The sequence below is a fragment of the Callorhinus ursinus genome, unplaced genomic scaffold, assembly GCF_003265705.2.
Source record: "Callorhinus ursinus isolate GAN/ISIS: 27379988/994484 unplaced genomic scaffold, GSC_fseal_2.0 scaffold23, whole genome shotgun sequence".
NCBI classification, from domain to species: domain Eukaryota; kingdom Metazoa; phylum Chordata; class Mammalia; order Carnivora; family Otariidae; genus Callorhinus; species Callorhinus ursinus.
Genome location: NW_027397085.1, coordinates 5,090,361 through 5,113,574, shown reverse-complemented (window position 1 = coordinate 5,113,574; position 23,214 = coordinate 5,090,361). Strand labels below are relative to the sequence as shown.

The window sequence follows — 23,214 nt, the reverse complement described above, 5'->3', positions numbered from 1 at the left end:
GAGGATGCTAAAAACTAAATTCCTTCTGTATATTACCTATGCGGTCTTACCATCGCCTGGTATATGACTTTTTATATCCCAAGCTAGGAATAAACCAGAATTGAGGTGTTTTGCACTGCTTGAAGAAATACCCAAGGCCAAAAATTTTAATTATTCAACACGCAAAACCACTTCCCTGAATGTATGTGACTAGATGGTGAAATAAACACGTTCAGAAAACATTTGAAATGATCCTCACCTTCATTAAACTACAAAAGGCACCAGGTTTCGGTAGATTATATTGTATTAAAATAAAGACTCACACACACAATGAAGAGAAAATCTCTAATAATTTATTTGACCTTCAGTTTCACATTGTGAAAAAAAAAATAACAGTTTTACAAAACCTCAAAAATGTAATAGTAGCAAACAAGCACATATGAACATGAACACTTTACTTCAACTTACACAGAGTTTTGTACGTGAACCACATATTCAACAGCCAAGAGAGGGATATTATTCAGCTCTAATCACTCTTATTCAGACAGGTGTCAAGCCCAGAGAAAAGGGGGCTACACAATTATACCAGAAGTGGAAGGCTGCCCTTTGTTATCCGTTTCCACAGCAACCAGTCCACAGAATAAGAAGAACCTTCTCTGTCTTATGCCAAGGTTTTTGTGTGCACTGTGCTGTGAATTGTATTTGCTTCAAAGTGGGGGACGTTTCACAGGGTGAGAATGGTCAAGTAGTGAGCCCAAATGCCTACATCAATTCAAAGAGCGGGAGTCCAGAAAGTTCCCTGCAGGCTGGGGGCCCATCCTGACCACGGCTCCCTCTGGCTCGCACACAGTAATTAACAGAGGATTCAAGGACAGACCACAACTTTGAAACAGCTGCAGAAAATTCATCCTGCTTTCAGAAGTCACGCGGTGACACACACATCTCAGCAGATTTGCATCATAAACTAGAGAGCCTTCGCTGCTATAATATAACGCCACCCCCATGCCGCCAGAGTACAAGTAGACATTTGCATCGCTTAGAACACATCTAGGAGCGAGGAACTGCCTGCTGGAAAAGTATTGTGATGCTTTTATTCCAATGGCTCATTTATTTTGGTCCAACTATAGCCCACTTATTCATGGCACGAACGGACATGTACAATTAGTCTAAAGTATTCAGGTAAAGAGAAATGTTAAGGAGTTATCTGTCACTAGACAATGCAAACACACTCACAATGTAGAAGGTTGTTATCAGTCTTAAGACCTATTTTCTAAACTACAAGTAATGTGAGAAACATCGATGAAAGCGGTGCGAGTTGCAAATTCTGGTCTTCCCCAGACACCTCTGAGCAAGCACCTAATTGAGTCTAGCACTAATACCTATCACGGCACACAGTTAGTAAACAAGCACTCGAACTAGCAAAGAATGTATTCACAACAGATTCCCAACGTTCCCGGAAAACCTCTCAACAGGGGCCACTGCTCATCATTCTTTGGTGTTTCCTGGCCAAATGTGTCACTTTTGCGTACCAAAGAGTTCTTTTTAGAGACTTACCCAAGGGTGAGCACTAAAGTATACATAGTACCAATGTGAATATGGTCTTGGAGAACTCCTAACACTTGCTCAACTGTACATCGAGAAGACAGAACAATGAACCCACCAGGCCAAGCAAATCCGGTGAGTGAATTAATTTACATCTGTGGCAACTCAGCTTTCTCCTGTTAACTGTGGGTATGGCAAAGCATTCTCACAGGGTAATAAATAAAATAAATAAACTTTGGACAATGCCTTTAACCTGTGCCCTATATACAGAACTATTCCATAGAATTTTCCAGGATTTCAGGATATTACACAAAGAAAAAAACTGCAAAGCGACTTGGTCCTTTCCAAATTTCAGTAGCTGAGATTGAAGTAGGTGACTCAGATGGGAAGGAACAGGGTAGTGAAGACTTCCCTCACCCCATGAGCCATCAGCATGACCAGAGCCCATGAAACCCCATTAAAAGTTAGTGAGTCTAAGAAAAGTGACCTCCATGCTTTCTCTACCTCTACAATGTAATGTTTCTGTCTTATACTCCTTCCCTGTCTTGACATTTACAAAATACCCCCTTCCCAACCCACCCTCCAGTTATACTCCAAATTGTAACTCCCAAGTTTTCCATTTTTGTGCAGCAAAGCACTTCACAACAGCCACAAAATTGTGCAAAACATATAACCATTCACACACATCCATACACGTGAAGACAATTGTAAGCATTGTTTCAGCATGCAGGCATCAAACAATAAATAGCTAAATCTATAACAAATTTTTTAACAGCCAAGGGAAAGTTTAAAGTCACTTATAAATAGAAAAGAACATCTACCAAACACCTACCAACAATGTCCCCATTGTTCAGAACCTTCCTGGGGAGTACAACCCCTCGGAGATTAGCGGAGAGTCCAGTGGTCCTCACTCAGCAGCCAGCCAAGCCAGCTTTCCTCCTGGCCCCACAGTTGGGCTTTCAATCTCCAACAGCAGCTGGGGTGGAGGCTTCAGGCTTGCTCCTCAGAGAGGTGACAACCATTTCAAATTTTACACATAAATGGTAGAGCCCATGGAAATCAAATGCTGAATATGGTACAGCAAGGGAAAAGGGCCGGCTTTTCTCTCCCTTTGAGGGGCTGATTAACGCTGACATTAATCCACAATTACAAGACAAGGACTAGATCACAGGTTCATTCATTCATATTTAAACCATGTGCTACTTGCACTGAAAATCCCACCCCCTCCCCCACCCCCTCCTTCATGTCCAGTTAGAGAATTTACAAGGTGCAGTGCATTGTATCGGAGTCTTGTAGCAACTTCTTTTCCTTTTTTCTTTTCTCTCTCTTCATTAAATTTGGCCTCTCCAAAGCAGAAATCTCATTTTGTCTCACCAAGTGATGGAGCAAGCTAAAACAGAGAGAAAAAAAGGACACTTGTTAGTAGCTCGAAATTTAAAAAAAAAATTAAAATCAGGACAAAGCTGGTCAATATTGCTTCTAAAAGTCTTAATTACATGTTCGGTAGCAAATGTGCAAAGATTAAGTGCATCCACGTGCGTGCACAGATACAGCTAATTGGCTCGACAGAAACGATGGCATCCAAAGAAAAATCTTCATTTTTCTACTACACTGTCAACTTATATATGTGTGAATGCAAACTTCTACGTCTAGGTGCTGCTATTGAGTTGCCACCTTCCGCCTCCAACATTCACACTTCACCTCTATCGTTAAACAGAGCCATTGTGAAGCCATCACCAGAGGGTCAAAAAAGATTCTTGTGCAAACCCTCCTTGGCCCATTTACCATAAAGGATTCCAAATTCAATTTATTCACCATATAGAAGGCAAGACATATTAATCCTCTTACTGAAATGCATCTCTGCTATTCATTATGGCAGAAATCAGTCTCGCTTCCTTTCACACGACAACATCGCAGGCCTCCACAGCCCAAGGCTGGAGTTTATTCTCCAAGTTCATCAGTCCACACTTGGGAGATGCCAGCTATGGTATGCAGTTATTATCTGCAGAATCCACCAACATCAAGCGTGAATGTAAATTCAAGGTGCCCTAACCACAAAGCTTGCACATTTCACAGGAGCTGGTGTTTCCCCGCACGACCCACCATTTCCATCCTGTATGTCTACTTTGATACAGGGAAATTATGTAGACGGCTTTTTGTCTCTCCAACACTCACCCTATCTGTTCATAGAGCACATTTCCAGCCCTAGCGGAGGAATCTCATCCCTGCTGCTAGAACTCTAAGTGAAGACAAAAGGGAATTCAGGAGGGGCCGCTCGTTACTTGCACTGAATTCTTTTCGCTTTTGTGTGTTCAGAAGTCTGATTCATTTCATTAGTTGTTTCTTTTGGCAGTTTCATAACAGTGATTCAAGCTTGCAAGGCATTCCTTAGACTACAGTGTCATTCTCCCACCCCCACCTCCCAGGAACCTATATATCAACAGTAGGCCAAAAGAATGTATTTTGTAATTGTAATAATATGAAATTTCATGATGGAGCATATGCAAACAGAAAAAAAAAAAAACTCTAAAAACAAAGAAACAAAAGTACATCGAGATCCAAGTGCTGTCAGGTTGGGGCCACAAAGCACCATGAAAATGGGAGAGTAATCAAAAGTAATTTCCTTTTTGTCCTTCCCACCTACTGACAGAACAGTCAGGAGACAGTTAAAATCCCCCTGATGAATGAGCTTCTAGACCTTAGGGAAACTTCTTGTTAACGCTGTATTAACTTGGTTAGCACCTACGTTTGGAGATCAAAGAGATGTCCCGGAAGTTTCTGCAGCTTAGGGCTGATACCTGCACGGCATCTCTTTTAAAGTCACCCCATCCAGCTGAAGTGTTTTAACACTATCCTGTGTGTAGAAAACTTTGGACATTTAAACCAACATGCTCCCTATCGGAAACCGAAAGAGTGGCTTTGATCAGGTCCACCCCGCCCTTTGCAAAGGCGAAGGAGCCCTGTCAAATTCCGTTGTTCTGTGCTCCACTCTGGCTGCCGGCACCCAGGGCGGGGAGGTGGTGTTTCCCATATGACCTAACACTTTATTTGCTTGGTTCCCGGGGACCGGAAGTCTGTGATTAGGTTCAAACACCCAGGATAGGGCAAATTCAAGTGTTTGCCAACATACTCTGGGCTGCAAAAGGAGGCACCAAAAATGAAGAATTAAGATAACAAGCAGATGATAATCAAAGAAGCTTCACTTTCCTGCCACACACAAAGCTAATTCCATGGCTGGCTGAGGTCTCAATTGAAGAAGGAAAGAAACCTCAGAATATATAGGTCAGACAATGGGTAAGGTGTTTTTCGCCCCTTTTCTCCCCTCATTTATCAATTCACCCAAGTCTGAATATGAATAGAGCTTGGAGAAGCCAAATTCAGATCAGTCATTGGACAAAAGAGGGATCTGAAGTCCAGAAAGGTCCATAGTCCACAGCTTCAAACCCCGAACCAGAATGCACACGTGGTCTCTTCCTGCCTCCGCGCTTCCTTACCTTGCTCCAAAGGCGCCAGCCCATCTACCAGTCACCATTTTGTGGTACCACCACCATCACTGGCAATTTTTCTGCCTCTCCTATGCAAATATAGTCAGTTCTGGACTAACACCGAACTTAGTGTACTCTTAATTGATGCTTTTGCCCAGAAGGTTCTTCAAACGTGCTTTAGAGGTGAGTCATGCAACTCATATCGCAGATGAAATAACCACGTTCAGAGTATTTGTTTACTCAGGATTACTGAGATGCCAGCAAGGCTGCAAAAACCAGTTTGGTGTGGGACGCTGTCAGCCCGGTCGCTCCCCACAGGACGTTTGACTGTTGCAGCTCCTTTGAAGGAGTTTCGTCCCAAGGTTACATTCTATTACTAAGAACTGTACTGTTAGAGGCTGGAGGAGACAACTGAACCAATGAAAAAACGAGAACGATTAATTGTTAACAGTGAGGCCAATTTTAGCGGTGCCTTAAAATAAGCTGTAAGAAAGGTGGATAGAAAAGACAAATGAGTCAAAATCCCTCTTTGCTGAGCTCACAAAGACCCCTAGATTTCCTTTTTTTCCCTCTGAAAGTCCTCTTCGAAAGTGTGAAACACATTAGGGAAAACAGAGCCAAAAGTCTCCAGGTAATGAGCTAGTTTTCACTGTACTTCCTCCAAAGCCTAGTTTTAATTTTCTCTTATTATTAGTAATAAGCCCATGAATTACCAAAACAAATCAACACATCCCACGTGCTCCGTGCTACACTCAGACGTGCTTAAGTGGTTCCTGGGGCCAATGCTAAAGATGCTTAACGGCAGCAAAACGGCCATTAGCTCCACTAACACTGAACTGTGTAGGCCTATTAATTATTTGAGCCAAGAGTATTATATACTCTTAAGTACACAAGACGACCATTATGGACTCAGATATATGACAAAGAAAGACAACTTTTGTTAGCCCTGACAATAGGGTCAGCCTGTCTGATTAACTCTGAAAGGCTGCAGTGGAAGGCTGTCTAGAGGGCTCAGTGTGCCACGCATCTGACAAATTTATACAATGCAGGTGCAACCTTTTACAAGGATAGACCTTGATTTCCCTCTGAAGTTAATAAATGCCCTAAAGGGGGCTATTTTTTTTTCTCAAGGAAAAAATTTTTAAATAGGCAATAAATAATTTGGGAGGGAACAAACTAAACTTAAGCATTCTGTTTTTTTACACCCTACTTCATTCCACAAAGGGTTTGAGGCATCTAAATTTGAATATTAACAAATGTCTCCTGGGGTAAGATGAATATGAAGCTCAGGTTTCTTAAGGAGCCGTTCAGCATGATGTTCAAGTGCTTCCTCTCTGGAGCCAGAGTGCCTGGGTTGATTTCTTGACCAACTCTTCCACCTATGAAGCTCCATGACCTTGGGCTACTGACTTACCCTCTGTGTGGTTCAGTTGTTTTCATCTATAAAGTGCTCTAGTAATATCTCACGAGGTCGTTCTCAGGATCACATGAAATGATCCATGTGAGACACATGGCCCAGCTCCAGGCAGGCAGGGAGGGCTCAGTAAACATTAGTTGGCATTATTAACCCAGGGCAGGGGTTCTCAACCCAGCTGTAGATCAGAATCACTAGAAAACTTCCAAAAAATGCTGCTGCCTGGGACCCACCCGGACCAAATGCAATCAAATCTCTGGGATGGGCCGTTTTTGAAAAGCTCTTTGGGAGAGTGGGAGGCTCAGTCAAGGCTGAGAACCGTGGGCTTCTGTTATGGGGTGGGGAGCTGCAGCTGTGGTTAACACAAGTGCTTTCACAGTTCTGGGGTGCCAATCCTCTTAATAGTTTTTGTAGCACTACTTCCATGGGATGAGCTACATCAATCACGTCTCAGTCTCCATAGGAACTCACACAGCTAGCTTAATTACACGCATACTTACAGCCACACTCACTTCTTACCTCACGCTCACCTTCTTGAAGGTGTACTGCGTTTAAGAAGGCAGATGCTTCCAGGTGCTCACAAATGCAGTAGGAATCAGCGAGTACGGGACTGTGGTGATGCTGTTCCACACATCTAACGTCGGGTCATAACAGTCCAGAGTTTTGCAACGCTGAATGCCGAAGTACCCTCCCACCACGTAGAGCTTGTTTCCAGAGGCGACAGCGTGGCAGCTCATGCGCTTTGCTGTGACGTCTCCAACCTTGGTCCACTGGTAAGTCTCACTGTTGAATTTGTAAGCAGAGCAGGCAGAGAACTCCGTATCTCCCCCCATAATGAAAATCTGGTTACCCAGAACCGCTGCTGCTGTGTAACGCCAGGGCTGGGGACAGGTGGCTGGTACCGTCCACCTGTTTTCACACTGATCGTAACACTGAACCTTAGGGAGCTTGTCATGACTGACGCTGGTACCTCCGAAGGCGAACAACTTGAGTTTGGCACTCACCACTGCAGCATTGCTAACGCCTTCTCGGAGGGGGGCCACCATGGTCCATTTGTTGGTCGTGGGGTCATAGTGTTCTACTTGCTTTAGAGAGACTGAGGGGGAGGCTGGGAGACAGCCCGTTGCAGCTGTGTGCCCCCCAACCACATACAGGCAGTGCTTCAGTTCAGCAGAGCCATGGCCGAACCTGGCCACCAACATGGGGGCAGCTTTGGACCACTCTTCATGCAGGGTATCGTAAACCCAGACATCTTTTGAGACTCCATTTTCAGACCCTCGCCCCCCAGTAATGTACACTTTGCAGCCAATTGCACACGCACTGAACTCTTTTCTTGGGCTGGGGATGTCAGCCTTGGGAATTATTTCTTTGGCCTTCTGGTCCACCAGATACAGCTTGTCGCACATGAAGGTCTGCCCTCCCAAGAGGAAGAGAGCATGGCCAGTCTTCCGAGGCCGGGCACAGAGGCTGGTTACCACGCCGTCGTTCTGCAGGATTTTTAGTTTGCACCTGATGGCCTCTTCCACAATCTCCTTACTCTTTCTCTGCTTGGTAATGAGTTCCTCCATGGCCACATTCTCCATGAGATAGATGGCAGGCAGGAGAGCCAGCCTCACTGTCTGCAACAGCTCTGGGAGGTAGCAGTAGCGCTTCTTCAGGTCGTAGCTGATCCAGTTAATTGCAGACTCGTACACAAGCCTTTCATCTTCTGTCTCCAGCTCTTCACTGGACAAGAGCTGCACTACCATGTCCTGGGGCAGCTGGAGGAAATCTTCGTTCTTCCTGATGGTTTGGAAATTGCTGAGGCACATTCTCCAGGAGAGTTCATACAGCTTCGTGCACTGGTGCGCATCGGAGAGCAGGAGCATGCCCAGGCAGTTGGTGGGATGCAGGTTCTTTTCTAGGAACTCTGCACACGCGTCCCGGATGTCCTGAAACTCCAGCATGTCGCCGGCTTCCAGAAGCGATTCTGCGTTTTCTTCATTAATGATGACCCGGGAGGAGTACGCATAGTCAAGCAGCAGCTCCAAAACTTCTGGGTGGATGGAGTTGTCGAAGTTGACTTCACTGTCCTGGCTCTCTTTCAGGCCGCCGCTGAACATGGCTTCAAAGTAACGGCTGCAGGCAGCCAGCACCGCCCGGTGACAGGGGAAGGTCCTATTCCCGGCATGGAGAAGGACATCCGTGAAGAGGCGCTGCTGGCGTAAAAGGTTCAAGTGCGTGAGGACACTGTCAGCATAGGAAGACTTGTGAAACAGATAGATGTTAATGGAGCCACTGCTGGCCCTCGACTTGCGGTTCTCATGCACACTGACTGACATTTTGTTTCCACTCCTAAAATGAAAACAAGACAAAACAAACCACTGAATGTGATGCTCCTGATGTTCAGAACAGCAGAACAAAGCCACACAAATCATTGTGAACAGAGAAAACAGAACACTTTGTCATTAGCCTTGGCGCCTACTGCTCGGAATAATGGATAGCCAAGCCTGTACAAAGTCAGAGACAACCACCTATAAGGAAAGGCATTCACTGTAACACTGCTGGGCTATTTGAACGCTGTTTAAAAAAAAAAAAAAAAAAAAAATCAAGGCTTGCAAGCAGGTTCATCTTGGAAAACCTGACTGCCAACTTTCAGGATATTGAAGTCCTTGAGAATGTAAGCCAGCAAAGCCCAAGACGAGGGAGGTCTCACCCTCATAGCTCCCTACCCTTGTCCAGCTGATTCACTGCAGGCCACTTAAAATGCTGGGCTTCCAGCTCTCGTAACGCCAGGATGGGCACCAGCCTTTATGCCCCATGCAACATAAAGCCATGTGTAAAACAAGTACCTACTAATTAATTCCATTAAGAATACCTTTAGTAAGATCCAGTTTCTGTGTGTATCGCAGTAAATGGGCAATGTCACCTTAAAATCATAGGCTTAAGCCACCTTCTTCCACGATCAGATCTTTATTGGAATGTTACAGTTTCTAACCAGACAATTCTACCACGCCAGAGTCCTCAAAGAGCACCAATATAAACATTAGCATATATTGATCAGCCGGCTTTTGTGAAAACACAGAACAGATTCTGGCCACAATCACCACCCATCTTTCTTGCTCTGGACAGCTTCCAAAATGAGGATTTGCACACATAAAAGGAAGAATATTTTGAGTAGCATACTCATCACTGCTGTTTTTCTTTCTTCCTGCTTTATATCAATTCCTAGAAAACCAGATGCAGGAACAAAGGATCTATCCATCCCTCTCTCTTGATTCAACAGTGCATCACCAGGACCATTCTTGTGTACCTGCAAACACGGGCACGTGCACAGGAGTTCAAAGTGCAAACCCTGCTTTATGTAAATCAAATGTACTCACACCTGTGTGTGTGTGTGTGTGTGTGTTGTGTGTGTATTTTGCCAGCCATTGTTAATTTAGGGCCACCCTAGAATTTATTTGCTGACTAAAGTACTTTCCTCTGTATTACTGAAATTATAGCAAAATCTAATGCTGTCTTTGGCTTTCTTCAGTAAGTAAACCGTAGGTTAAAGACACAGGACATACCTATCACCTATCTTCAAAAAACTGAATCACATGCTTTTCTTTTTTTTTTTCTTTTTTAATCCTATCCTTCTGTTAACTTCAAAAGACTAAAGCCTTCAAGAACCTGCCTGTCAAAGGATTCCTAAGGAAGCTGTTTATGCCAGGAGGGTAAACAACCGTGTAAGTTACAGTATCTGTTCCAAACACAGAACAGTTAGTTTTTACAGGCGGCTGAAGCCTACCGCCTCCTCTTTTCCTTCAACAGTTCAGATATTTATTTTTTAATGTATATTGCAGTAATTACTAATAAACGCAAATGAGCCATTTTCCACAAATCCACAGGCTAGCCACCAAGCTGCACTTCCTGCCCAGCTGTGGCACAGCGCACAACAAAGATCAGGTGCCAACTGTGCCTGGACACACTGGCCACAGAGCCTTAGGTGATGCAACTTGTTTTCTTTCAGTTTTGGAATGTTAACTCTTCACTAGCAGTAAACATGGCTTAGTGGAAGAAAGTAAGTAACAATGTTCTAGGACTCTGGTGCTAGAAAGACAACATTCGGTGTCCACAACAACTTTAGGATAGGACAAAGGGTGAGGAGCCCCCCATCATCCTTACCTCAAGCAAAGCCTTTACAGTCCAATCCATGTGAAGCGATGCCCAGTGCTCTGGAGACCCAACTCCACGCTATGCGAATGCACCAAGTCTCCCAAGACTTAGAACACGTATCAGCATCCCTGATGCTCTACCACTATAGCTGTGAATTAGTACATTCAATCTGAAGTACTTTGAGGAAGGCTTTAAGCTTAAACCTCAAAAGATGCTATGAATACTCTGATGCCTTATATAGAAACTTACAAACATTCCAAACGAGTAGTTCTGCTTTCTTTTTTAAGCAAATGCTTCCAAAGCACCCTCAAAAAGCCGCCTTCTCTCAAGCTAAGAGTGAACACACCTCTAGCTGAAGAATGAGGCTCCCTGCACAAGGTACATGACACCAAAGTGCCTGCACAGTGAGTGGGAATCACACCGGGGCCCAGAACATGTTTCCCTGAGCATTAGATTCCAGACAGGGTAAAACAACATTCACTACGAGGCTCACCCTTAAGAAAACAGTTCAGAAGACCTTAGGATATAGAATCTGCATCCCTATGCCTCCTGTGTTTATGCTCCTGCATTTTCCAGGTTGGCCCACAAAACCAGAAGCAAGAGGCTAGCCTGTCATCTTGGATACCATCCAAATGGAGAAGCATGTCACAGGCAAAATCCAACATTCTTGCAGCAATACTTGCTTAAAATAAAGGGTAAACTTAAAGACCCAAGGGAAACGACTTACCTTCTGGTTTAAAATTATGCAAACATCAAAATATCAGCAGAAGCCATTTATACAGTCACCAAACACAACTTCAACATAAAACGAATCACCCTTCCAGTATTTTTTAAGCCCCCAGAGAAATATTTGCACGCCAAGTAAGTAGCCAAACACACACACACACACACACACACACACACACACACACACACACTTAACCTGTGTCCACAAAGAAAACAGAGAAAGGGCTGCTGTTACCGTGAACATCAAAAGGGCTTCTAGTTACAGTAACTTCAGTTCACTTAATGCTCTTTACTCATGCTCCCTGCTGCCAATACTTTGCGTCCCGTCACATCTCCTTAGATTTTGAACCTGGTCTCAATGCACTCAAAGGAGAAACGAGGCCGATTTTCTCGAGCGTTTACCTTACTGATAACAATGGAACGACATTAGAAAGACATTGTTAACAAGAAAACCAACTGATCAGACAGCCCTCTGTAACACTTGCAACGCTCCTCAGCACGCTGGCCGTACCTGTGAGGGCAACACGAAATTACACGCCAAACAAGTTTCAAGGTTCGTCTCCACCACGCCCACCAATTGCTATCCTTTGAAACTCCTAATGTCACACCAAAGGCCAAATACGTGCACGAGAAGAAGTTGATTTTTCAGAAAGTTTTCATTCATTCCCCACAGACATTCCGCCGCAGTGAACGTGCCGTCACGAAGACGTTGTGCGCGCGTGGCCCCGGCGCTCCCCTGTGCCGGGTGGGGGGCAACGTGGGCCGACGATCCCGGGCGCTCGGCCCCGGGGGCTGCGAAGTGCGAGGCCGAGCGACAGCCACCCCCAGCGAAGCGCCGCTTTCGGCGGGGGAAGGAAACCCCGGCTCGGCTCTCCGATCCCCAGCAGCTCGCCCGGGGGCCGGCGAGCCGGACCAGAGGAGATCCCTCCAGCGATGGCCAGCGTCTGCACGCTGCGGGAGGTCAGCGGCGACCCCCGAGGTCTCCGCCCCGCGAACAGTTCCCCCACCTCCGCCCAAGTCGGAGTTCGGGGCTCCGGGGCGAACGCACACCCCCGGCGAACACACCCCCGCAGGCCAAGGCTGCCCCGGAAAACCGCGATGGCCGCAACAGGTCCGGGGCGGCGGGGGAAACTTACGGCGGCTGCGACCGGCGTCAGCGCACAACCAGCTGGGTCCTCGCCTAGGTCACCGGGCGGGAGGCGACAAGGCGGACGTCTCAGCCCCCGTGAGCAGCGGCGACTGCCGGGGCGAAAGGAGCGCGCATGGGGCGCCCGCCGGGGAGAGGACAGCGCCTCGCGACCCCCACGCCGCGGACTCTGCTCGCGACCCGCCGAAGGTCTCCCGGAGCGCGTCTCGGGAAGAGAGAGCGAGCCTGCAGCCGCACAAGGAGGCGGGCTGTGCACTCCGGGGAGGGAGCTAGAAAGCGCTCGAGTGCGCCGGCGGCCGCCTGGCGTCTGGACTCGGTCTCCACAGCGCCACTGCTGCGCCACCTCCTCTCCGGCTGCCCGAGCAGTCTGCGCCCAGCGACCGCGCGCCTGGCTATAAGGGGCGCGGCACGGCGGGAGGGGAGGGGAGGGGAGGAGGGAGGAGGGGAGGGAAGAGGAGGAAGAGGGGAGGGAGGAGACGGTGCGGATGCAGAGTGACACCGGGGGAAGGAGAGAGGAAGCGCGTGAATGCCGCCCGCGGAGGAGGAGGAGGAGGAGGAAGGGGAGGAGGAGGCGACGGGAAGAGCTGGAGAAGAGCGTGTCGGGGGAGTTAGTCGAGAGAGGAAGCGGGGGAGGGGGGCTGCGGAGAGTGAAGGGAGACAAAGCGGACACGGTGCCTAAGCCACCAGTAGCTGCAATCCTCAGGGACCGCGAGTTGAACAAGTTTGGCCGGGTCGGAGTGCCTGCGCCTCTCTGGCCCAGCCCGGTTTAAGGACAGCCCCGGAGCTGAGGGACCCTCGGCGGCGGAGGCGCCCAGCTGCGCGCTCCGCGATGCCGGAGTCCGAGCGATGCTCAGGAAAGGGGAGCGAGGGGGGAGCTGGGTGTCTGCCGCACGCGCCCTGGGCAGAGCACCTGGAGCGAGGACGGGAGCCAGGGCAGGGGCACAAGTTTGGTCACTGCGGGGACACTGCGGGTTGGGCATAGGCGGGCCATCGGGTTTCTCTCTGGCTGGGGGTTGCAGACAGACTCGAGCCCTGGCGTTCCCCCTGCGTCCGCCCCGCCCCCCCCCCAACGGGTGCGGCACCCGCGGCCGGACTCTGCCCCACGCGGCCGGGAGCAGCGGAGGGCGGGCGCCGTCCCGCGGGGCGCACACCACGTGCTTGGCAGCCAATCGCGGCCGGTGCTAGATTCAAAGCGAGCTGCTCAAGGGAAGCGGCCCCGCCGCCCCCTCTCTCTAGCGAGAGAGACCCAGTCGCCCTCTTGGGCTGGGCCCTTCCTGTCTTTTATCGCTCTGCTGTGTTGGTTTGGGGTTCGGCAAAGAAATGGCCCAGCACCCAGGTTTGAGGCGTTGCGTGCCAGGGGAAAGGAAAGCGATTCGAAAAACAAGCTCGAATGGCGATGGCTCTTGACCAAACCCGTTTTGATCTTTGCACTAGGGGCTGTATTTCCACTGGGACCTAAAACGCCTGTTTGGTTCTTATTAGATATTTGGAATAAAATCTATGAATGAACGGTAGAGATCACCGTCCCAGCCGCCTCGTTTTGCAGGTTAGGAAACTGAGACCCAGGGAGATGTGAATTGTCCAGCTCGAGGTCACACGGCCCCCTAGCAGAGGCTCCGCTCTGTAGCTCAAGTAGGGATCCACCGAAGAGTTTTCTCCCTTCCCCAACTCCCCCACCTCCTAGCTTTCCTCTAAACACTAGATGCCGAAATGGTTTAAACAGGCTGAGGGGGCTCCACCTAACACTGCCGGTGTCCAGACACTGCCTCAACCAGAATTGTCGGTTCTTTATTCTAATCCCACTCCCCCGCCAACCTCCCACACCACCCCCTGCCCCGCCGTCCCTCCTGGTATGCGCTTGAGAAATTTCGCTCCTTACAAGCAAAGAAAGACAGTGCCCTCTGAAGTCCTTTGTTAGCATTAACTCGTCAGCCTCACCGTGAGCCTTTACAAATCTGTTTCATATTTTAATTTGTGATGCAGACTCTCAGGCCCAGACTGTTAACAAAGCCAGAGACAGCTGGATCAACTCACGGTGAGAATCACGTGCAGCGATTCTGGGGCTGCCAGGTGAAGAGAGGAGCCCGGCAAGTCGATCCTGTTCCTGAAGGAGGTGCGGATAAAATGAGCCAAGACCGAACGTAGAGCATCGCTGTAGATACCAGAGGTGGATGCTGAAAAGAAGGGAGGTGGAAATGTGGAGCTAGCGCACATCTGTCTTTTTTAAAAACCTGTTTCTGTAGCTTGTGGCAAGGTGTGGAGGCAGCCTCGAAGACGCCTCCTAGAAGTGCTTTGTCCATGTTGTCGGCTCAAAGTAAGTCCGTTGCTTTGGAAGACCAGACGTGAATGTCTTCCTCTGGGAAAAAATGTTATGTTTAAACAAAGAGGTTAACACTTTCTCTCACTAAGGAGAAGTATTTCTTTCTTACTTTAGTCACTTAGCAAATCTACATGGAACTGTAGGTAGATGATCCTGCCGAGAAATAAAACATGTGGGGGCGCCTGGGTGGCTCAGTCGTTAGGCGTCTGCCTTTGGCTCAGGTCATGATCCCAGGGTCCTGGGATGGAGCCCCGCATCCCCACATCGGGCTCCCTGCTCAGCGGGAAGCCTGCTTCTCCCTCTCCCTCTCCCCCTGCTTGTGTTCCCTCTCTCGCTGTGTCTCTCTCTGTCGGAAAAAATAAATAAAATCTTAAAAAAAGATAAAACATGTGCACAGCTCGGTTGGTTGACTAGGGATTTTGTCACAGAAAGCCACTGAGTTAGGAACAGGCAAGGCAGTCTGTTTCTGTTGCGTCTTCACCACCTGGTAACTGCAGTGTCCTTAACCATGGGGACAGCAACATTTGTTTCTCCTTGCCGGGGACTCTGCTAAGCAGGCAGGGGGATCCTCGACACTGGCTCATCATCCTCGGATGCCATTTCCCTGCTCCTTTCTACCTAATGTTGCCATCTTTCTGGGCTTCAAGAAAAGAGAAGGAAGAAACGTCGTAGCTTTGGGAAATCTTGAATCGTATTCAGTGACCATAGACATTTGCTTTATCTGCCTCAGGGAGATAAGCAACATGAGGCAGAGGAAAGAAATTAGCTTCTGGAGGGTATAAAAGTGGAAAACATTTTCCTACTGAGAGATAGAGGAACTAAACTTGCATTTTGGGGAAAATGTGTGTGCTTTCAATGACCTCCTGCAAACCACACTGGTTTGCTTTAACCAATGTCTGACAAGCTTTCAGGCCTCTGTGCCCTAATGTTTATTTTACAGCTGAAAATGATTTGCAAGTTAGCATATTTCTGATCACAGCAACTCAAACTGTTATTACCCCAGCATCCCTCAGCCAAGCCTAAAGGTAATTCTCATCACTCTCCTCACAGGATGAGAAGGTGAGCAAGTCGCGGATGTGTACAGGAAGAACTCTCTAGACAGGCCTGTGATCCAACTGGACAAGCGTACACACAGTCGATGTCTGAGTCATAAACAAGTCAGGAAATGCTGTGGGTCTGTGTCGTACAGTGACCACCACCCTACTCAAGATGTTAGCCCATTCCCATAGGCCCCCAGGAGCTGGTCTTCGCCTCTGCCTTGTGACACCAAACCAAGGTCTCATTTTTAATGCTATTAAGAAGCTGTGCCCAAGGCTTTGGCCTTGTTATCTCCCTTAACAACGTTATTTTGTTAGGCTGCAAAATAAGCAGCATGGGGTTAAATGTATTAGCTGCCTTCAAACCTAATTTATCTTCATTCCTTCCTAATTTACACTCGGGCTGAATTAATGAGAATGATTTAATTAACACAGTGCGACCATGGTACCAGGGACAAGACAGCTCGGGGGATTAGACCAAACAGTGGGCTAAGCAGCTGCCATCCTGCCTCCTGTGGTTCCCCCAAAGCCCCACCCGAATTTCAGACATGTTCCCTGCCAGGCTTCCAAGGGTCTTCTTTGTTCTTTGATCCACTTCCTGAATCTGTGTGAGGAAAATGGCACTGCTTTCCTTCCTCGCCTTATTTCTAAGAGGGGCTTCCGGGCTGTGGTCTGAAGAATCAGGGTGGCAGAGGGGCCCAGCGCTCACTAGAGAGGTATGCTCTTCCTCCCCCAGTGTCAAATTTGTGCTGGGAAATGGGACACTGAGCCAGGGCCGGGAAGCCCCTGGCTGCACTTGTCCTGGGATCAACACCTGTGGAAGGAAAGGGAGGGAAGCAGGATGGGCAAAGGGAGCTCAGGGGGGATGTGGTCTCAGCTGAGGCCTCGGATGGCCCCCACAGGGAGCCCTGGAGTGGAAGTGAGACTGCAGAGTTGTCCGCAGTCAGAGCGAGAAGGCCAGGTTTTATGAGGCTGCATCAACCAGTTGCTGAGTCCAGGCTACCCAGGAAAGGGACCAGGGCTTGATCAAGGCGGCACTCTTCCACAGAGTTCTCAGTTTGGAAGAGGGCAGGTGGCTGAGCGCCTTCTGCAGCCAGCATCCCAGCCGCTGAGGGAAGAAGTCCTTCGGTCTCGCAGGAGGAGTTGAGGGACTCAGCTCAGGGCCCACGTCAACACCTCCCCTTAAGAGAGATGCAAACCTAGAGAAATGAGACCTCAGCTCTTACTTTCAAAAAGGGGTTTTTTAAAATCCGGCTATTTATTAAAAAGACAAGGAAAAATAAAGAGTTAGTCAGTATGAGAAGCTATCAGCGTTGTGTAAGTCAGTTGTTTTTCTCCAGGAACAAACAAGAAGTCTGAACTGATAGTTTCCTAAATTTTGATTTGCTGCCTTCTGCATTTATGTCTTTTCATGGTATTCGTGTTAAACATTTGTTATGATAAACCTTGAGAATATTCCTAACATTGTATCCAAATTGACACGCTCATATTTTAAAATTTCAGTTGCTTCCTACATCCGTTATATGTGTTTTGTGTATTTTGTGAGTTACAAAATTACTTTTTAATTTCCAATTCTAGTTGTTCGTGGCTGATCTATACAGAATCAATGGACTTTTGTATTATGACTTTTTTTAAAGATCTAGTTATTTATCTGAGAGAGTTTCCACGTGTGCACGTGGGGGGAGGGGGCAGAAGGAGAGAAGCTCTAGCAGCAGCCTCCACGCTGAGTGGGGCCTTCATCCCACGACCCTGAGATCATGACCTGAGCCCAAACCAAGAGTCGGTCACTCAACCGACTGAGCCCCCCAGGTGCCCCTGTATTATGACTTTTAATAGAAAGTCGTGCGTGAACGTGAATTTGTGTCCTTTCAGAGCTGAGCCGGTCATCCTGTTGAACTCCATTCAGAGTTGTTACAGCTGGGAAATTCACTCTTCCTTTGAGACTCTGTCCATCCCCTCATAGGGCCCCAGGTGACATTGCAGGGGGTAGACAGTTTATTGATGGCTCACAGGACTGCAGAGGGATCCATCTGAGTCACTTTTCCTTGGTGTTAGTCCATGAAGTCTGGCCGTTAGTGAATCGAGCAACCAGGGCCACGAGCACTATTTCTACTCTGGGGCTCTTCAGCACAGTGATCTTCACGGTGATAGATTTTAGGGTCAGAATTTTAAAGCAGCATTTTATTATTTCTTTTCTCTGATTATAAAAACAGTACGTGGTAGAAATTTGGGGGAAAAAACAGAAAGGTAAAAGAAAATTAACCGTAAACCCACCATTTAGAGGCAATAACATTTAGCATATCGGTTCCAGTCTTTCTATATCCACATAGTATCTGATTTTTAGCAGTTAAATGCTTAAGGGCAGGGACTAGAATCAAGCTGGAATTTCTGCTTCTGCATGTACTAGCTGGGTGTTTGAGGGACAAGTATTGTATCTTGGTGCCTTAGTTTCCCGGTTTGCCAAGTGAGGTCAGATGAGCACCTGGCTCGGAGCATTGTTTTGCTGATTAAATAAACTAGCATATGTAAAGCACACAGAACGGTGCCCGGCTTGTGGTGAGTACTGCGTAAAGCCTTTCTGATTCCTTCCTAAGCTGTTTAAGGAGAACGGTATTCCTACAACCCTATAGCTCTGTCCTCTTAACCCTCCGAAGTAAAAGTATCTTGAATCTGTATCAAAGTTCCTATTTCTACATTTGCCCAGTGGCAGTGGCTTAAGGGACACTTCCTGTCTTGAATGAAATTTACAGACTCTCTTTGAAGTCAGTATTTGAGGCTCTGCTCTTCCTGCATACCTAGGAACCTGACAGCTCATGCAATAAAACTCAAATTCATGGGATTTGCCTTTGTGCCTCCTTCCATCTCTTACTGATACCGTCTTCATGCTTTATGCTGGGGCTGTCGGTCTGCAGTTGATGATGGAGAAACAATTCTTTACTCTCCACTACCTTAAGAAACTAAGCTGCTGCAGAGGGAAGAGTATTGAAGAAGTCACACATTTTAAAAAGAAGCAGCTAGCTATATTTAGAAGAAGGTAGCCTGGCCAACACAGAGCGTGGATGGAATATAGGCTCCTCCTTTTTCCTGCCCTGAAGATCCTTTGGTGTGTACTTGGTCAAGGCTCTTTCATATATATCAGAATCACACCAGGCTCTGTGGGGGGTGGTTTTTACAACCCAGGGGCATCTTAAACCACTCCCCACCCCCCTATCTTCCATAATCTTTGATTGCCTCAAGGCTCTTGGATCTAAACTCTTAATTTGTTCTAAGTAATTACATTAAAGAATTGACCGTTGTTCCAAGCAGTGAAAATGAGGGTTTTGTTTGGCCTATATGCCTTGCTTCCAGGGCGAGATGCCAAGTCCCTGGGCATGCCTGGATATGAAGAAGGGACCTTTGTGGTCCAAGAGCTTGTACCTTCAAATGAATATTAAAAGGATTTTATGGCCCTCTGTGAGCACAGACTTTACCCACTGCGTAGAGTTCAGCTAGGACAGGAGTCTGGAAGGAAAAAACACAAAAACAAAAACAAGAAGCCGCAAGTTAACATCACCGGTATGAAGAGAGAATAGAAACAGAGAAAGGCTGTTGAGCAAGCTCTCTTAAAGTTCCCACAACTGTTTCTCATGATTTTGAAAATATAGCACGAGCGAGGATACAAACTCACATACACACGTGTACGCAAATTTCCTTTAGCCTCATGAATAATTGTGAAAAGCATTCACTATCAAATCCCAAATAAAGTTGAAAGACTTGCTATTCCCTTATTTGAGGATACCTGAAAATATTTCAATATCAGGAGGAAATGGTAACATTTAAAAAAAAATCATGTACATTCAAATACTTACAAATCAGTTTTCACACCCACAATTATCCTCAGAAGGTAGTGGTTTCATTGAGCAATCAGTCATTCACCCAGCAAATACTGATTTACAGGCATCGTATTAATACTTGGTGCTGCAGATATTCTCCAATTCCACTAGATTTTTTCAGCCCTACCCTGTGACTTTACACTGTTGTAGGTTTGGCTTGCCATCAGCATACTTGTATTTGCATTTCGAATATCTCTCGTTCCAACTCTGAAGCCATGGAAAGAAATGACATATAGGGAAACTTGAGAGGGGTAGGGGGGGAAAGAACATAAACATAGGCCAAAGCAGAGTTCAGTTTCTGTCACCCTTATTAGACTGCTAGTCTGGAAGAGAACCACGAGAATGCAGACACCCCTGGGTTGTGAAATGGTCTTCTTCAAGTGCCATTTTTCACCCAAGGATTATAAATAAAGCCATTATTGCCTCATTAAAAACTGGCCTGTTAAAAATGGTGAAGGGGCTCATAATGGCATTCGCCAAGAAAGGAAAAGGCAAACCTCATAGGCAGAAGTAGGGGGTGAGTGTCAACGTTGCGCCCACCAAAGACTTCTGTTTTCAGATTATGAGTTTTGCCACAGTAGGAGGAAACATCCCAGAGCTCCCCCAAACTGCACAACTGCTTCTATGTCTTTTTCAATTTCTTCTGTCTTTTCTGGGTCACTTATGGTGCCAAAAATGAGCAGGAACGCCAAATTGCGCCCTAATTTTTCAGACAGTGGTGTCAGAAAGTTGAAACCTTGATCAAAGAATGCATTTCTCTGCTGCACTTGTGCATTTTTTTAAAATCCCATACACGACTGTGCGTGATTTCAAAAATTTTTAGTTTGTCAAGTATCAAGTTTCTGTATATGTCCTGCTACAGACAAAAGGTTGTTTTGTTTTTTTTATTTCCCTGCTAGGTACCTAAGAGATGAAATTGCCCCCCCAAAAAAGCCAGGAATGAGACGCTCTGGCACAGGACACAGACGCACCGCCCTGCAAACCACAGTACAGAATTTGGGTAAAGCAACAGTGCCCTCTTCTGGCTACAGTGAAGAACTAATTACAGAAGAGTGACAAAATCTAAGATGAATAAATCCTGGAGATCTACTGTACACATAGTAGCAGTAGTTAACACCACTGGATTGTGTTGTGCCAAGAGGGTAGGTCTTATGTTAAGTGTTATCATCACAATAATAATAAATAAAGAAGGTGGGAAGAAACTTTTGGTGATGGCTGTGTTTATGGCCCAGATGTGATGATGTTTCCACCGATGTATAATCATCCCCAGACTCATCAGCTGTATGCATTAAATACGTACAACTTTTTGTATGTCAATCACACTTCAATAGAATGGGTTGGTTTTTTTTAAGTAAGAAGGTGTTTTTTTTAAAGACCCAACATATCGAAAAAGAAAAGGTGAACACGGTTTGGAAGCTCCTTGTGGAAAGTTTTGTGCAGCTACATAGCCATAAAGGTTATGCCTCAAATGAGCAATGCCAAGTGTAATGCGAGGTCTGGCCAGTCCACAACAATGTGATGGTACTCCTGTGCCCTACAGACGGGCAAGCCAAGGGCACCACGGAGCCATCTGTCTCCTCAGCACAGGCTGGGCAATTCCAGTGCCACTCCCCCTTCTGCATACGATACTAATAGAAGTTGTCCTCAAGGCTGCTGGACAGGGACCCATAAGTCCACTGGGCTAGTCTTGGAGCTAATAAGAATGATGAGAAACTCTCACATTTATTTAGTCTTATCAGATGCTACGTACTACATACCCATCTCATTTAATCCCACAGCAACCCTAGAAGCCTGAAGGTCTCACGGTTGAAGCCAGAACCCAAAGTGGTTTTTACCCCACCAGAGTTGAGTTCCTAACCACTGACCTACACTGCCTCCTCTAGTTTCCTGATTAACTGGGGCCTCTGCTTTTCTGTCCCCTGGAATGCCAGCCTCAGACACCCGGTACACATATGGTAAATTTACAAGAGAAGAAGAAATGAATTGCTCGGTTTGTTTTGCTTTGTGTTGACAGTTCTGATAAAGGTGTGACAAATGAGAAGCTGAAATCAACTGATTAAAATTACGTGGTTTTTCTTAAATCAATTTTTACCCTTTGACCATAGTTGATTAAATGTCTCACCAGATCATTCTCTCATTCTGGCACACTATACCCACTAGAGTTTGCTACATCAACTCACAAGCAGAATAGTGTCCTAATCAAGTTTTCTCTGTTAAATTTAGTTCAGACATCGTTTCTTAACTATGGAATGAGGCACTGTTTCCCCAGGTATGATGAAACTCTGAATATTGACCATCTCATCTTCTGCCCGCTGCAATGTCTGGAGCTTCGAGCGTCCTCCTGGAAGGATTTGGGGAGAAAGTGCAATGGAAAAAAAAGGAAGCATTTCATCTCTTGGCTGTATCCAGCAACTGTGACATTATGGTTAAAAGCCCAAGATACACAGATTATGCTAAAGTTTGAAATCTTCATATTGCCTGACGGTTCACAGACAGGAGGGATGTTGTAAGTTTATTTCCCTGCTAGGTACCAAAGAGATGAAACCGAGCGGGCGTGGAGGCTCCTTGAGCATGGGATGGTGGTTTCCAGTCCTTTAAGAGGCCAAACACAATAAAACCTCGGTTGCGTGGGAGCCAACTCACTAAAAGGATAAATAAAACATTTTTGCTATACTGAACTTTTAGAGGAAAGATACTAAACACAAGAAAAGATGTCCTTGTTGGAGCTTTCTTTTAAAAAGTAAACGATATCAGGGCGCCTGGGTGGCTCAGTTGGTTAAGCGTCTGCCTTCGGCTCAGGTCATGATCCCACGGTCCTGGGATCGAGCCCCGTGTGTGGGGCTCCCTGCTCAGTGGGGAGCCTGCTTCTCCCTGTCCCTCTGCCCCTCCCCTGCTTGTGCTTGCTCACTCTCTCTCCCTCAAATAAAAATCCTTAAAAAAAAAAAAGTAAACGATATCTACCTAAACATCAAATCAACAAGTAATATCTCAAATTTTTAAAAAAGCAGTACGATAGGGTGATACTGACAGATGTGGGGTACAGCAACAGCCCCACAGGGCTGCCGCTGCCTGGCGGGCATGTAGGAAGGGCTTACTCAATAGGGGGCTGCTGCTCTTCGCTCACCTTTCTGCACTGCCTGGGTATCCACCTGTATGTACTACTTCAATTAATAGTAGAAATATTTTAAAGTCAATGGCAAAAATAAAAGAAAAACATTTGAAAGTGATACCCATGTAGCATCTCACAGTGGGTCAGAAGTCCCAGCAAAGAGTGCCTCAAGTGGGTCCTCTGCTCGGGGCCTCCCAAGGTTGAAGCCTGGGTTCGGCCAGCCTGGGGTCTTCCGCAGAGGCTCTGAGGAAGATTCCACTTGCAAACTTATTTCAGGTTGTTGGCAAAGGTTTGGAGCACGGTGATCCCCATTTCCTCGACACATGACCCCCCTTCATCTTCGAGCCAATGATGGTACATAGGACCCCTCTCATGCTTGGCATCTCTAACTTTGCCTTTTGCTACATCTGATTTCCTCTTCTGGCTTCCTTTTCTGCTTTTAAGGG

At 46.8% G+C, this 23,214-nt stretch overlaps 1 protein-coding gene across 2 annotated transcripts; it reads right to left on the bottom strand.

Moving 5' to 3' along the window:
• Window positions 1–310: 310 nt before the first annotated feature.
• Window positions 311–12,904, bottom strand: ENC1 (ectodermal-neural cortex 1). Of its 2 annotated transcripts, none has more exons than XM_073905318.1 (3): window positions 12,420–12,904; window positions 6,951–8,754; window positions 311–2,911 (listed from the first exon to the last, which is right to left on the bottom strand). In XM_073905318.1, exon 2 carries the CDS (start codon window positions 8,739–8,741, stop codon window positions 6,972–6,974), a length of 1,770 nt encoding a protein of 589 aa, XP_073761419.1. In that variant the 5' UTR covers window positions 8,742–8,754; window positions 12,420–12,904; the 3' UTR covers window positions 311–2,911; window positions 6,951–6,971. The 2 variants fall into 2 exon arrangements, with proteins under 2 accessions (XP_073761419.1, XP_025748507.1); XM_025892722.2 differs by having other exon boundaries at window positions 6,940–8,754; window positions 12,420–12,898.
• Window positions 12,905–23,214: the final 10,310 nt, after the last annotated feature.